General features: G+C 44.2%; 1 protein-coding gene across 4 annotated transcripts in view; it reads right to left on the minus strand.

The window, feature by feature from the left end:
- Window positions 1-280: 280 nt before the first annotated feature.
- The window catches only part of LOC142949783 (voltage-gated delayed rectifier potassium channel KCNH1), a 32,751-nt gene continuing 15,889 nt past the window's right edge, over window positions 281-17,142 (minus strand). Inside the window, exons 8-11 of one of the 4 annotated variants that reach the window (XM_076091610.1) lie at window positions 13,096-13,295; window positions 12,675-12,927; window positions 9,545-9,741; window positions 281-5,312 (exon numbers count right to left, since the gene is read on the minus strand). In XM_076091610.1, the coding sequence (XP_075947725.1) occupies window positions 4,470-5,312; window positions 9,545-9,741; window positions 12,675-12,927; window positions 13,096-13,295 (1,493 nt within the window). In that variant the 3' untranslated portion in view covers window positions 281-4,469. Of the gene's footprint in view, window positions 5,313-6,225; window positions 6,868-9,544; window positions 9,891-12,674; window positions 12,928-13,095; window positions 13,296-17,142 lie in introns of those variants that run through there. The other 3 variants (XM_076091611.1, XM_076091612.1, XM_076091613.1) reach the window with 3 other exon arrangements.

The raw sequence follows: 17,142 nt of genomic DNA on the forward strand, positions 1-17,142 counted from the left end.
TCAGAATAATCCGTACTCACTGACTGATGCTGGTTTCTGATTGGCTGGCAGGTAGACGTTTAAAAGTAGTTGAACCAAATCAGAGCTCACGGTATGCTAACCTGCAGCTACCCGTAGCAACAGATTACTCAACTGACTCGATAGCTCCAAGTGAGCAACTCACCTCTACAAAACTTGTATCCAGTACTCCTATAAACAAAACACATGGCCCTCTAATAAAACATCATAATTAATTAAACTTACTTCTTTTATAACAGACGTTAAATGAAACGGAACAAAGTACAAAGTATGAAATAATTTATTATTGACATTTGATGTAATTTTCTTAGAAATACTCTTTGTGCCAGTACAGTTTTCATTCCTGTCAATAAGTGAAGAACAGAAATGAGACTATATACTGTATCTGTGGTTACTGTAAGTTTCCCCTCAAGCGTTTCCTCCAAGCTGCGAGTTTCCAGAACGGTGCACATGTGACATTGATAAAGACGTTGTACCAGTTTAACATTGAGGCGCTCTTCATGCACGACTTGTGATTACATACATGTGACCCACAGCGAAAGGTATTAAAGTTTAAAGAGAGCGAAACCTCCTTACTCCAAGAAATTTAAGTAGCAAAGGCAAAGTCAGCTCTTTCTTTAATAAAAAAAAAGAAAGAAAAGTTTCAGACAGCAGCGTCATGCAGAGACGGCCAAAGTGCATCAGTGCCGATACCAGCGGTGCTCATGGGACAGCGTGAGATACACACAGTACCACAAACAACTACTAGTCTCTCAGTACAAATAGCAATAATTGCATATTAGGACACTATATTATAATCACACCTACACAGGATAGATGAGATACCAATGTCAAGACAAAAGTACAACTTCTCAGGCGATGACATAATGATGAATGATGACATTTCCTCTTTGTAGGAATAAAGCCTCAGAGTGTAGATACGGTTACTTTTAGTTTATTACTCTGTTTGCAGATGATACTCAACTTAAAGCTGCAGAACTTTATACTTAAAGAGCAAGATGCATTTCATATTTTCAAACTGATTGGTCTAAAATCTGAATTTAATGTCAGGAATTGTTCAGTCAGTAAAAACCAAAGCTCAGTGTTGAAGGTGAAGCTTAGAGAATCCGTTAAACTCCAAATAACCACGTTGGTCATCGTTTATGCTACTTTTGTTAGTTTGGGGAGACGTATTCACGAGATCATAAATTTGTCCATTCAGACGCACGCAGACACGTTGTAGTACGATGACGAAATCTAAGCCGCAGTTCAACTAACGTCCACTAGATGTAGCTTAAAGAAAACACTGATTCTAGTAAAGTGCAAAACCTCAATTTCTCTCAGCAAATATGTCTTTTTACACAACTTCATCTTTCAGGAGATAATCTATTCATCTGTTGTCAGAATGAGTGTGCCATTCAGGAAATATTCAGATTTCGGTATGTTTGTGGGGTGTTTTTACCTTGATTGACAGGTGTCTCAGCCTATCACACTCGGCCACGACTCATCTCGTCTCAGCTCGACTCTTTTTGAATCATAATCTGGACTTTTAGTCTCCAGTTGCTGACAAAGACGAGCAGTAAACCCAAACTCCAGCTTTTCACGTTTCCTCACAAACCTGCGAGAGACCACAGAGACAACTACAGAAAGGTTCACACAGACTGTGGCGTCATATGGGCGTAACCAGCAGGTGTGCAAGGTGAAGCTATCAACCACAAAGGAGGAAGTCACAGAAACGCAGAAATCTTACTGTTAAAGATTGCGATGTGCCCGAGCCTTCAGATTACACGTCGTCATGATGACTGACGAGGCCCGTTGGATGTAAACCCGGACAGCTGACCAGAGGACGGAGACAGAGAGTTTTTCACAAAGAAAAGGCTGCATATAAAAAGTTATTACGGTTTCCTTTGCTGGAACTTTGATGGAGGCACAGATGAAGACATGAAGAACTGGCGAGGCATGAAGAGAAAACGGACGGAGTCTATTGGCTGTCGTGACCTCCAACCAAACAGGACATCACGTCCGCTCCGTTACAGTTTGCTCGAGCACAATCTGCCTGCGAGCGGCAACAAACGCGTGGTTGTCGGTACATTTGACAACAAGAGTGAACAAACGGTGACAGATGATCGCCGCCGTCGCTGTTGTGTGGAGTCCGTCCAGGGGTAGAAACACGCCAACCTGGATTGTTTGCAACAAGTTGTCGCTGAGCCTAACATCTAACCTACAAGTCTGGTGCCAATGACCCGACAGAATTTCTTTCTACACCCTTCAAACCAAGTAGACTTTACAGCGCTGTCTGCCATTGTCTGCTGAACGTTGACGTCATTACAGCATTGCATTGTGGGATATTAATGCCGCCATAGTGTCCAGTATTTGTACACTGAAATGCTTTCCTAGAAATAGTTTGCAATTTGTGCAATATTGTTTTCATGCTAAGGTTTCGGACATGTTGACTGTTTTAGCGTACTAAATAGCATGTTAGCATTGGAATTTTGGACGCAACCTAATTGTCTTTCTGCCCCCTAGTGGTCAAATATAATTTAACGCAGCTTCAATTCGACGTCAAACTGAAGTCACCACTTTTAACATTTGGGGTGTTATTGGGTAAAAATCAGAGGGTGTAGCTTTAAAGGTGCAAGACACGAGATCGGGAGCCTGTCGGTTGCCTCTAAACGGCCCTCAACATGGCGACAGAGCAAACAGTCTTTCATTCAGAGGTAACCGGAGGGTGGGTGCTACGCTTCCACAACGGCGTTATCAGCTGTAACCTCCGTATCGGAGCGGTGCAGAGCGCCGGCCGTGAGCTAAACAATGGGGAGCGCTCACGTGCACGAACATGCACAAAAAGCACGTGCAGCCATGTGTCAACAAAGCAAGGAGAAGCTCGGATAACAACAAACACAGAGGGAGAGTGACTTCAGCCTCTGCTCAGGTAGATATCACTCCACTGTATCTTTACAAAGCAAATTGCTGTTTGGCGCTCTTTAAATCTTCAGAATGTTAAATACAGCTCTTTAAATGAAACGTTACAAAACAAACAGCTCCATCACTGAATGTTTATGTTCAGTGTGAGCCGGGCGATTGAGCCGTAACAGTGCGAGTATAAAAGTGCCATAAAAAGGAGTTAACATAATGTACAAGATCAATAAAAACACACAGTGTCTGCTCAGCTTCACACGTCGTAGTGGTTCCTCGAGAGTGCTTCTCTTCACCCGAGACGTTTACTGACCGATCTGCATGATAGTTGATTTAACGCCTGAATTAAAGAGTAGACGTACAATGAGTTAAAACATATTCCACTTGAATTCAGATGCAGTCAAGCAGCCCACATACATCAGAATCATTACCATCACAGATGTGTCATCTTTAACACTGAATAAATCAGATTACTGTTCCGTTTGACTTTGGAGGTGTTAACCCTGTGAGCTCCATTCAGAGCTGATCAACATGGAAACATACACTGATTTATTTTTAAATAAAAAAAACAAAAACAAACATCCAGACTAATGTCCGGCTCTGTGCGGGAATTAAACATCGGACACATTTAGGGCCTCATTGTCACCGTGATGCATCGAATCTTTCACATTCATTCTGGATTAAAAAAACGCCACCGATCTCAAAACATCAAAGACTTCTTGCTGAAATCTGTACACAGTGTTTATAGTCTGCATGAGGTGGGGGACATTCTTCTCTTTAAGAAATCCCACCGAACCGAATCACCAAACCAAACCATTGAACACCAGCTGAACGTCTGATCCACACTGAACCTTTAACGACTTCAGCAGCTTCTCACTTACACGGAATTTTGATTGGCGCTCTTAACAACCAATCGCATTGCTTTGATATGACATCATGCAGCGGTTCATTCTCAAACAGCTCCATCAGTAAAAAAAACAACCTAAAATACGTGAAGTATTAACATCATGGACGCCATGATTTTTCTTTGTCAGTTTTCAAGATTCTGAATCAATCTGTTCACTTCAATCACAGAGATCAATCACAGCCTCTTCTTTTTGAAGTGTGTTAACCTTCTTTTGATTGATTCTGGTTGATTGGTTCTGAACAGCTAAACAGACTTTGTGGACCACACCTCACGAGATGGATGAAAGTCACCAAATGAACCTTTGGAAGCGAGTTCCTTCATCACAGTGTTCAAAACACAACGTTAAAGCCATGTCTTATTATTGCTAAAATTATATGAAGGTCTAAACCCTCTTGAGGACCAAAGGTGCCATCATGACTGTCATGACTCTTTCTACAGTCTGTGATCAAAGTAAAAATCAGCCTGATCATCATTTCAGTGCTGCATCATTTCAGTCTGTAACGTCTTGCAGAGCGATGCTAGCGACGTTACAAAGTGCTTTTGCGTGATATCGTCGTCAACCAAAGCTTCACTCTGCAGTCAGCAGCTCGTCTGGCATCTGGAGGCTCAACAGGCTCCAGTTTGAGTCCCGAGGACCCTGAGGTCCAGTTTAGGAGAAGCTGCCTTTATCGGAATCGGGGGAAGGAGGCCGCGAGATCTCAAAGAAGGAGCCCGACGACTTCCTGGATTTGAGAAGTCGCAGCATCTCAGCCAGCTGAGACTCCAGCGCTGCCATGCGACCGTCCAACGATCGGATGTCTCCTCTCAATTCCTGCTTCATCTGCAGGAAAGAGGCCTGCATGCTCTGCTCCGTTATCGGACAGAAGACCGCCTTCTTGTCCGACTGGACCGGGCTCTGCTCCAGCGGCGTTCTGGCGTCGTCGACGTTGTCCAAGCGGAGGTCGCTCTTTGTGATGCCACTGTCACAGGAGTCTGTTTTCTTGAGGGACATCTCGTCCTGAGACTTAGTTCTATCGGGCAGCGTCTCCATGGACTCGGCCTTGGAGACGCTGCTCCACGACTCGGCCTTCACGACCGACTCCTTGAATCGTCCCCAGCCTTTAGCTTTGGCCGGCTCTGCGGATTTGCAGCCGATCAGGTTTCCATTTTGGGTGGCCGGAGCGTGGAGCATGACTCGGCTGGAGGTCTTGGATGAAGAGGTTGCGGTGGTGGAGGTGGTGGGTGTGGCTGGGCTCTCCGTCACCATAACTATACTGGTGGAGGCCAGGATCTTTGGACCTCTGGGCGGCTCCAGGGGAACGACACCTTTCTCCACATCACCGGTGCTTTGTATGACCTGCTCAGTGGCGAGCCGGGCCTCCCTCTGCTGCCGGAAACGCTGGAAGAGTCGTCGGACCGGATGATCCGGAGGAAGGTTCAGAGGAGCCTCATTCTTCCGCTTCAACATCTCCTCTTCCTCACGTTTCACATCACTGATCTTCCGGAAGACGATCTGTAAAAAGGCAGGAAACCAGAAGAAACAGTCAGAACGGTTTCACTATGCCAAACAAATATCTTCACTTCTTCCCCCCTAAACTACCGCAAAAAAAATAAAAGACTCTGGCTGCAGGATTTGTGTTGGATGCTGGACTTCTGTGACTTAACATCCAAACAGAGCAAAAAACAGTTTGTGACCCAAAAGGTGATTCTTCTCTACAAACCCAAAATGGACACACATTCATTTAACCAATGGATCTGATTCAGAAAGACATGGTCTATGCACTGTACGGACATCATGATAATAAAGCTTTTAGTACACTGTGAAGACTTGTTGGCCTGTTAGCCACCAGGGCAGCAGTAGCTTGCTTGCCTATTGAAAGTTAAAAGCCAGCTATAGCTTGCAGAGGTACTAGCTATGACAACAACAAAAACGCTAGATAAAAAGTCAGAGGATCACCAAAGACAGTAGGGTTCATCCTCTGTTGACCACAAACGTTTGCACCAAATTTCATGCCAATTCATTTAATAGCTGTTTGGACCAAAGTGGTGGCTCAGTGGTCAACACACAGATTAAAAACCCAGTTGAGCTGGAAAGTATTGAGGTTTTGACCTCGTGGAGTTTATCTAGAAACAAGAATGACACTACTCTCATTTAAACCCCGAGTATTAAATGGCTTGTAATTGAATTATCTGCACTAAACAATAATGTTTTTGATCTTATTTCAAGACGTCTGGCAGCTGGACATCCTGCCTTACTTTAAGAGAAGTGAAAATCTCCTATTTAGCTTGTTTCAAGGGCGTTGCAGTGTTGCATGAACACATTGTAACAACAGCTTCTCTAATATAACCAGTGTTCACTCCAGGTGAGAAGTTCATGTTCATGACTTTAACATCGTAGGACCGTCAGCTACATGCGACCTCCTAACCTCTGCTGAGTCTGACTGGGACTTTATTCTGCAGCGGCAGCGAGAGGAGGCGGCGACGACGACGACGACGAGGCTTTCCCGCTCAGCGATGTCATCACTATGTTAAAACCCCTGAGCCAATCGGGGAGCTCCTGACCTGCAGAAATTGGATCTTGTGGACGAAGCAGCAGCAGCTGGACGGTTCTATCGGAGAGCCCTCAGGGGTGAGAACAGAGGAACACGGAACGTGAGAGAACTGCTAATCTTCAACAACTGCTGCACAATACATCAGACTGCTTCTCCGACACACACTCTCTGCGCTGCATTCAGGTGTAAACACACAAAAGTCTGCAGGGACTCAGTTATTAAAATGTTAAGCACGCAATAACCGATTATTTTACCCGCTTGGTTTCAGCAGAAACAAGTAGTGAACACAACGTCAACATGTCATCAGCTTTTCAGTTGATATGTTGAACTTGTTTCCACCTCCAACATGACCATTCATTAGTGGTTCATGAGTGGTGTTTGTGTCCGCCTGATATGTTCTCCAACACTCTTTCTGCTCTGTTTTTGGTCTCCACCGTCTCTTAAGCTGCTAAATGCTCCACTATGTTCACATAGTTGGTCTCCAACTGCGTCTGTCCGCTGCTGGATGTCTTTGACCTGAAAATGAGACGGCAGGTTAGCTTAGCTTAGCATAAAGATCCACCTAGAAGCTCTTCTTAAGCTCACTAGTTAACATGTTCTATCTCGTCTGTTTAATCTGTACAAAACCAACATGTTGTGGTGGTTTATGTGCTGGTGCAGTGACTTCCTTGAGTCTTGTTGTAAGTGTGACATGCGAGTAAAGCCCTAGAGTGTAGTTGAAGGGAGGTGCCGTTATATTTGTCACATCCAAAAGTTGTGAAGAGGGCCAGTGTCACGCTTTAATAGCTCTTCGAAAAACATCTTCGACAGCTAAATCAATTCTTTGCTTTCCACAATGTGCCCAGTTCAAACAATTTGAACCAAACTGCTGCGTTCACACAGGCTTGGCTTCATATAAAAACATCTTGCCCAAAGAATTTGCTCCATTTAAACCTTGTAAAGAAGCATAAACGCAGTTGGTCTTGGGTTTAATTTTACTTTTAAGAAGCCGTTTCCTGGCTGAACATTTATTTAGCTGATCTGATTTCTTCAGCCTTCAGGAAGAAAATGTTCAAAAAATAAATCCAGTTGTTTCTCGGTGTAGTTTGTCAACTTATGACGTCTTATCCTTCGAAAAAGCTGTGTGTCATGCACCACATTAGCTTTTTTTTTTTTTTTTTTACTGAGGCTGAACGTGAGAGTAAAAAACTCTTGATTTAAATGGTATGAGGTCAGTCTTTGTCTGAGTGTGCTGTGATGCTGCCCTCAGCTGTAGCTGGAGGGTTTGGAGGTGAGAGCTGCCCTGGCAGGTCATTTCTCTTCACCAGCGTCAGTATTGCACAGCCAAGCAGAACAGGACACGATGGCTTTCACATGAGAGAGAGGGACAGAGAGACAGACAGAGACAGAGATACAGAGAGAGAGAGGCTTCGCTATCATCAAAGTATTTTATTCCAAGCTCTCCTCGTTTGTTTTTTATCTGATTTCATCCAAAGAAAAAAGTCTCTGTACTTTAAATAATTTGGTCCATTTCATATTTCGTAAAAAAAAAGCTGAAACAGCAGTTTCCTGTCTGAACATTCATTTAGTTATTCTGATTTCCTTCAGCCAGTGTGGAGGAATAAATCCACTCGCTTCTCTCGTTGTGGAGGACGTAGTGTGTGGTGCTGTTGAGGTGTTAGTTTTAGCAAGGTGTACATAATAAACTGAACACTGAGTGGTTTATACATCTACATGTTGTCTGCGGTGTGGTTTATACATGATGCACCTGTTGTATTTCAGATGTTTTTCTTTCCCCTATGGCGATCAAATAATGTTCTTAACTCATCTTATTTTAGTTTATGCACTATGTTCTTAGTAGTCTGAAGGGTCGATAAAGAAATAGAAACTTTTTTTTTTCTAGAATTTTGCTCCACTATTTACTTCACAACGTCCTTCACTTTGCCTCTCTGATATCTGACATGTTACGAGTACAAAAGGTAGTTAAGAGTAATACAAAGTGTAATACGATAGCAGATGTGAGAGTGCGTTGAAGTTTTAATCTTTGTGGTTTGAAGCCTCTGGTAACATGTTTCTCTTCAGCCTAACTGAGCTGAACCGAAGGGTTGAACAGAGCGGAGTGTGTTTGCATCCGTCGAGGTGTGAACACAGCCGCCTGTCATCATCCACCTCCGCACTGTTTGGCTTAGCCGACATCGCACCTGCTCTGTGGAGGACGACGAGCTGAGAACAAAGCAGCTTATGTAAAGTCTTCAGTGTAAAATAAAACCCGACGACAACAGAGCGGCTCCAGCGTCGAGCTGCAAGACGATCCGAGGTCATGTGACTCAAACACCCTCGGCTCGACGCACATTCATGTTCGTCCACGTGGTTTTTGTTCCCTTTGGTTTGAATTTAGCAGCATTTGTTGGGTGTTTTTATTTCGTCACAGTTAAAAGTCTGAATGGTAGAAAGTCCTTTTTACAAATAGATGTTATTTTGTATGAAGGGTTTGTTTTACATGCTGTTCATCCAGACTGACAACTGAAGGAGCAGAACGAGAGAAAGATCGCTCTGAGCAACAGTTAAGAATAAGAATAGAAGAAATCAAAATGTGTGCAGATTTAAATATGAACAGCTTCCTGTTTGAGAATCAAGATTTTCACAATAATGCAGCTAATGACAAGATGGAATAAACAGGCAACGTGTTGCTTTAGCAAAGCTCTTCTTCAAACGTCACAATAGAAATAGAAGGTTAGTGTAGAGTCAGCACTATTAGAATACCAGCTGATCACACTCTGGACTGACACATCACAGTTTAAACCTCGACAGTCTAACACTGAGTAGACTGCAGAGGGCCCAAAGAAATATGTCTTCTCTAAATATTCAGAGCCCACCAATGTGGTTCAATAATGATGGACGGTCTCCGACGCCTTTCTGGACTGGAAAACAAATTAAAAATCCAAGTTCCAACAGTGTTCTCTGCTGTCATGCAACACGGTGGGGACATCGATCAAATGGAAGTTTGAATTATTAAATTGTTCTTTTGGGGCCAAAACTATCTGAAATGCAATCAATACATTTGTTTTCATCCCTCTTAAAAAAGGTATTAATGGAAGGAGGATAAAAATGAATATAACATCTGATTCATAACTTTTTAACCGTAGTGTCTACTTAAAGATAACAAATGTCTTTGTTAAATGAGCCTGTGGAGTGATGAGGTGTGCACACTCACCCTCCTCCTCAGGTTGTAGGTGAGCACCAGGTTCCTGGCGAAGTGGTTTGCGAAGGCGGAGTAAAACTCCAGGACTTTCTGCAGCGCGTCTCGTTTGATGATGTGGAGGTCGCAGTACGTCAACGCCCGCACGTTGGCGCAGGACTGCGCCAGCGTCATCTCCTTCCAGAACACGTCGCCGAACACGTCACCTTTACCTGCGGACACACAGAGACGGACGGACAGGTGGGTCGCGGATCGTCTCACCGCCGCGACATTTTAACAGCAGATCTGAGGAGTCAAATATCATCCACATGAACATCTGGAAACGTCTCCTGGAGAGTCACCATCTCCTTCCACTGAACATCTGCCAACACACCAAAACACAACTTAATTCAACCTTTCCAGAGGAACATGTGACACTTCTTGAAACCTAATTTGAATTAGTAACAGGTGAATTAACTTTCTGAAGTGTCATTTTTTGGCAGAAAACAACGTTTAACATCTAATATTAAAAGTCAAAACAACTTGTTTTCTCTGGGAAACATGTGACGGTTTCTTTTTTTAAGAGGTAAAACTCTAGCCAGTGCTGCTGGAGACCTTTTCTCTTCGCCAAGCCCCTCTGAAGAAGGACCTGCTCTGCTTCTACAACTGTTTCTGTGAAAACAAGATTAGTCCGTTTCTGCCGGGAAACATTTCACAGTTTGACCTTCCAACAAACGCAAAGGTCCGTCTCCTCTGGCGAAATAAACGGATCAATGACAACACATCAGAGGGTCACCATGATGAACGCTGACACTAATGACGCAGCAGAGCGCTGTGGCGAAAACACACTCTCATCGGAGTGTTGAGGAGCTTCGATGCGGCTGCTTTAAGAAAACTAAATGTGAAAAGAGGAAGCGAAGCACATGGACTTTAAATAGTTCCTAATGTGATGTGAAACTAGAGGCGTTTCTGAGAGACCTGCAGAGAAAGTCTAAATATTTATCCAGAGAGGAACTGAAGGCGATTCAGTCTGCTGATAAAACCTCTCTTCTGGTAATTATCTGGAGATAAAAGCAGATGTTTAAAAGGACTGAAACAAGTCAGCGAGAGGCCGTCGGTCTCACTTCCTCTCAGCCTCAGCAGCTGGACCCCTGAGTCCCAGGCTGCATGTTGTAATAACGATCAGCTGAGAGGGAAAAACAGTTCACTCAGTTGTAATTCTGGCTTTCTGAGTGCTACAAAGTCTCCCAGAGATAACTCCAGCGTCTACAGATTGCTGGCAGTGACGTCTACATACAATCCAATGTTATATTTCGCTCATTGTTCCTTGTGTGTTTGTATCTGGTTTGAAATGTAAACCAACCACTAAAAACAGGTAACACAATACAAGTTAATTATACTTACTTGACTACAGAAGTCAGAGGGGATAACCATGTTGGAATTATGTGGCAATGATGCAAAGTCAGAATAAGATGAGGTTTTCCTGGTCTGCTGATGTTAATGCAGGGTCAGACTGTTTATCAGTGTATGTGTTGGGATTGCAGGTAACGATTATTTCATTATCGATTAATCTACCGATTGTTTTCTCAATTAATCGATTGATATCAGTTATTATAGGGTTTTGAATTTATAGTTTGTAAGATTCGAATCCCTTCAACCAAAGGAAGCAGGGAGGCTGTAATCACGGGTCTGTGTTTGATGTCAACGCGACGTAAGTCGAGTGCAGGTTAACCTGTCACCACAAAGTCACAAGCTACGCAGATTTAGGCGAAATATGATGGAGAGCCACCACAAAGAAAAGGAAATGCAGCTACAACAAAGACTGGGAAGACTTTAAGGTACTTGTGCTAAACTTCCATTTAATGTTCTTTGAAATAGAAATATGGATGAGAAGTCAGAGGATCAGTAGGTGGTTAGCTTCCTTTCATCCAAGTTGTTTATATTGTAAACAGACCGACAATGAGACACCATCAGAGCCTCACAGATGTTTTATGCAAACAGAAAGCCGAGTCTCTGCCTGCACACTGTAGTAGAATCTGTAGCATATGTATCAGGGAGTTAAAGAGCTCAAAGGTTTTGTGAACACGCTGGGTGATTTGCAAAAGGACTCTCACAGCTGTTCGTTCAGCCGCGCTCCGCCTCAACTGCTTCCTCCATCATCTTTCATTCTGTTTGTTTCCCTCCCTCCGTCAGTTCAAGAAACCAGGCGGCACGTTTTAAAAAGAAAGAAAACACTTCATGCATAAAACCGATGCTTTGCTAATGAGCGCCCTGGAGCATGATTCCGCGGCACGCTGACAAAAATAGCAAAGATATTTGGTTTTGACGCAGCGAGGGAGAAGTGGAACGTCTTTATGTGGCAGGTGACTCTGAAGGGTTCGCCGTTTTTTTTTGTTTTCGGGGCTCAGGTGTTTCCTCCGGCGCCAGGTGGTGTCAGCAGGCAGCAAAAATACAGTTTCCATTCTGCGTCTCACTTCCAGACTAAAAGACTATTTATTTTGACCCAGCTGAGGGAGCTTTCATAACCCTCACAGAAGTGTTGATGGATGAGTCTGACTGGCAGAAGTGGACTGAGTTTCTGACAGGAAGTCTCTTAGTAAAGACACCTTCACTGTCACCGTGGCTGACGATTAGACTTCAACCCTTTGATTGACCGTTCGATGTTTGGAGGTGTACTTCGTTGTGTCCTGCATTTTGGATTTTACACATTCAAACATTTTTTACTACGTCACGAGGTTGGCCAGCAGGAGTTTTGTTGTCACCGTTGAAAAATCTATATTGATTTTGTTCGATTTCTGATTACATTTTTGAGTTTTTGTACAATATAATTTTTTTTAAATACAGCTCAACCAGTTTGGGAATTTGCTAGTTTTCTCCATTTCATCTGGTTGTAAATATGGATTTTTTTTTTGCCTGAAAAAGTAGTTGGATAAATACTTTGGAAACTTAAATTGGGTTTTCGATAAACGCGATTACTCTAAAAGTGTTTAAAGATGAATCTACAATGAAAATAATTAACCTCTTGAGTACTGCTGATGCATGGTGTATGTTTGCTCTGACTCAGCATCACTAAAAGACAAATCGGAGGATACATACAGACAGCATCAGACTGAGGTTTATATAGAGTTCAGACGTTTTCAGGCGTTCATTGAGGAACCAAACTCACCTAAAATGGCCACCACCTCTTCGTCCTGGATGACCTCCAGTGACCCCGACACCACGAAGCAGAGGCTGTCCACGCTCTCTCCGGCGTGGAAGATGAGGTCGCCCGGCGCACTGTGGACGGTCTGGAACTCCATGGCGAGGGCTCGCAAGCAGCCGTCGCTGGCCAGCCGGAACGCCGGGTGTTCCTTGAACACCTTCCTGTTGAGGTGGACGCAGATATCCGCTCGCATGTCCTTCGGACAAATCTGCAGCACCTGCAGACAAAGGGAGGTCACACTAAGGTCTAACTAAATCAAACCGAGGTCTAACCAAGGTATCGTGCTCTCTCCAGACACAGTGAGGCGGTGACGTCACATCTGCATGTCTGTGGCATCACAGTGAATCACCTCTGTGGAGAAACCGAACAGGTGGTGAAGTGTTACCTTGTCCGTGTCGATGCCTCTGGACATGGACCAGGTGGACACGATGTAGTCCATCACCCTCTCGCTGAGGCCTTTGGGGACCTGGTAGAGTTTGAGGAAGTCTCTCACGCTGTTGAGCATCTCGTGGTAGCGGTTGGTGTTGGCGTACATCTGCTGGAAGATGGTGGTGACGTTACCGAAGATGGTTGCGTACAGCAGCGCTGGTAACGAGAAGCAAAGAACATTTACTTTTCATCTACAAGACTATGAAGACACTTGACAATATTTTAGGTCTGTTTTGCATTTCCAATAACCTGTGCTGACAGTGTGCACTCTTTTGAAAAATAATGTCCTTATTTTGAACCTGTTAGTGGTGTAACTGCTGCTCTTTATAAAGTTCCACATCAAAGACAATACAACTAAAAACAGTCAATCATAAAATCCTTCTTAACAAACTCCAGTCTTCAGGTTTAGATGATGTTGCACTCGGGAGGTTGCAGGCTTATGATACAGGGGAAACGGTTGTGGCTGATGGTGCTGAGTCAAGCTTCCCTGTGAGCCAGACCAATCTGCGAGCTCATGTTTTATTCTCTCCGGCAGATGTGCTGGTCCCCTCTCCGCTCTGGACAGTTTTCCAGAGCGGCTCAATCACAACAGTTTATCTAATGTGGAGCGTTTTTGAGACAAAAAAAACAAAGAGGAGCGACAACCAAGATGATGAAGCCGCTGACGCGTCAGGATCAAACAAACAAAAGAACGGCCAAACTAACTCACATCTCTTCTCTCATTTAAATATCTTAAAACCCAATCCGACAGCTATTTAACCTTTAGATATCCCATACAAAGTAACCTTGGCAGAACTGTAGTTTCAGGTACAATGCACAATTTAAATGGAATGACCTGATTATTTTATACTGTTACGGGTGTAAACAACAACAATTCCTCCACTCATGCAGCATTTAAGGGCCTTTGACGGTTGAATAGCTGTGACTGATGCAGCATTCAAGTTGAAATGCCGCCAAAGTTTTGATGGTTTCTAAGATTTGTATTGCCCGTCTTTGATTCTTCCTCCAGCATCAGCTCGTGGTGCAACAGTGATTACTGTCTGTGCAGCGGTCCACTGATGAAATAAAAAGTTCACTTCAGCCCTGAAATCGTCGTCTCAGTCTGAGAGGCGACATGATCGGTCAGGTGTGTCCATCAACAGATTAACTGTTACGTGTTCCAGCTCATCAATACGAACTGCTGCAGTCCGTCCCTGACTCAGCTCCCCTCCCTCACAGCCTGTCAGCAACCCGGGGTCACCGGATCGATACCGACGCCGTCCACCAGCATTTCTGCATTTCTGCCGTCATCCACTGTCAACACCCCCCCCCCCCCCCGACAACTCGCAGCTCCGACTGAAAGTGTCCGAATCACAACGCAGGACTCACTGTGACCTTCTTATATAAGGTCCCTGTTCAGTCTCAACACAGCGGTGGCGCCGAGCTAACGCTGACACAGCAACAGCAGGTCCAGAACCAGAGCCAGATCCCCACTGAGAGCCGAGGTGTTTGTGTTATTCTCATCTTACTGAGCAAAAGATAGGAACACAAATAATAATCCTCCTCACACCTGAACAACACGTTTAGACCTCGGTAAGACCAAGCCAACAGAACACACACTAATGATGATAGTTAAACAACAAACAAACAAACCAAATAATACTAAATAATAAACAAACCAACCAAATACGATATACAATGTTCTCCTTGAACTGGCCTTGATGAACACCAATAATTTAGCCTCCGTTGCTTATTTGCTTTGCAAAATATACAAGTTGTTCATCATGTTCGTTATTATCTTTATCAAAAATGTATCATTTCAGTTCCATCATCTTGTCGACTTTTCTTTGATGAGACAGTTCCTGATTTAAATGGTACAGCTTTAATTTAGACAAAGGTCTTGATCTGCTGCTCGTGTTTAAACACTGGACATTATTCTGTTCCCAGAGAAACACGGCTGTATTTATCAAAGTAGGGAATCAAATCAACGTTATTATTTTGTAAACTTTGTAAGCGTTTGCTTTTGGTTGGACTAAGTGAAAAGCGTTGGAAACGTTTTGCACAAGTTCTCGTTTACCCCAAATCTCGAGCGGCGAGTTCAAATTCAGGACAAGCCACAGAGAGATAATCGTTAATTATCATAATAATAATAATAATAAATCTCCTGGTTTGGTCCGGTCTCTCTGAAAGCAGATGGAGGATGCTCGGGGAAATAAAATGGACCGGCTATTTCTGTCCTTCCTCTCAGATCCCGTCCTGATGTCACGGCGAGCATTACAACGCTCACACTTGCTATGCTAATGACCCCAAACTCACATCCTGGATCCAGGCTGTCATAGCAACTGCTTCCCATCAGCCTCCAGCAGCACTTTTTGTGGGCCAGGAAGCTGACAAGGGGGGGGGTTAATCTAATACTCAGCTTCCTTCAGTGTTCCTCATGAATCTAAATAGGAAAGCAAAAGGTTTACCCGGACTGCAGCGCTCCCTAATACAGCCTCCCCACTCACAAACAGGAAGTCAAACTGGGTCAGAAGTTCACTCTGTGACCTGAAACTCTGTGACCTCCTCATTTCATTTAAATAATGTTATTCGTGAATCATACATTCTGTGTCATTTACGAATGAGAGAGATGTACTGTAGCCTCTATTGTAGGTTTAAACAAACTGTCTGACTGTTCTGTTTGAAGCGAGAGACGGGTGACGCTGGTTGGAGGTGATGATTGACGATGAAGATCGAGAGGTCAACGAGAGGATGACTAACGATGTGACGCGAGGCGACGGCAGCTTCCGATGAAGGAGACAAATTGTCAACATTAAAAGCTCTTCGTCCTCCAGCTCAGTGAGGGAAAGCTTTTACCTGCAGGTGTTCTGGGAAACCTCCAAAAACTGTCTGTCTGCCCTTCACTACTGGCTGTCATCCTGTCATCATGTGGAGTTCATCCTCGGGAGAGCAGGAATGTGATCAGGACATCTCATGGAAAGTTATTGATTGGATTATTAGATATCTTTCATGCAAAAAACAAGTTCATCCTCTTGGGATCCTGAATATCGTCAGAAAATGTAATTTAAATCCGAATTCCAGCTCTCAGGCGTCGTGCTGAGCAGCTGGATGTGTGCAGACCGCAGCAGACAGCAGGGAGGACATGAGTCCAGCTGATCCGACAGTCCAGTTAATATTTCAGTGTGGAACTCCACCGCGGCAGAGCGCACCGTGTCAGATCACATCGACATCGCTGAGGAAACAACTGCTACCGCTGAGGCCGTCCGTCTGTCAGGACACCAGACAGGCCTCTCTAAATCTGTAAAGGTCACCTGCCACCATGGCAGATGTTTTTTAAAACAAGTCAAAGTGGTCAGGGATGAAGGTTACATGTCATATTTCTATTGTCTGGTGCCACCGACTCGGTGTTACAATTCAGATAACAGATAGTAGAAACATTGCTCTTTAAAAAACAGCGACAACGAATCAATCTGAGTCTAATGTGTTCTGATGCTTTTAGAGGTATACTATGTAGTGTTGTCGGTTGCACTTTGTAAACACAGACAGAGCAGCAGTGGTTGAATGAAGAGAGGGAGCGGCATGAGCGAGAATAAATCAATGAATCTGAGAAATAAAATGGTATTTTCGGATTGTTACACTGTGTTTTTTCCCCTCTAAAGCACGATCAAACACACCCACAGCTCCGCACAGCCCTGAGCCGCATTGCCGGATTTTGAATGAACGCAGCCAGAGCGCCGGCTTCATCCTGTCTGCCGTGGCCTCTCTGCGCCGTGTGTCGGCTCGGGTCAAACTGACAAGCCGATAGCGACTCACAGCAGTGTGTCCGGAAACGCCTCGAACGCAGCAAAATAAGAAGAGAGGAGGAGATGCAGGCAGAGGGGAGGGTCTCTGCACTGCAGATACAGGCAGACGTAAACACCGGAGCTGGAAGCCCCAATTAGAGAGAGTTATGTATAAGGCCAGGGAGACGTGTCAGCGTGGCTTCGGGTATGGAAATTGGAAAGTTCCGGTCAGTGGGAAGAGG

Source organism: Anarhichas minor, unplaced genomic scaffold (assembly GCF_050575085.1).
Source record: "Anarhichas minor isolate MPS153535 unplaced genomic scaffold, ASM5057508v1 ptg000014l, whole genome shotgun sequence".
Lineage (NCBI taxonomy): Eukaryota > Metazoa > Chordata > Actinopteri > Perciformes > Anarhichadidae > Anarhichas > Anarhichas minor.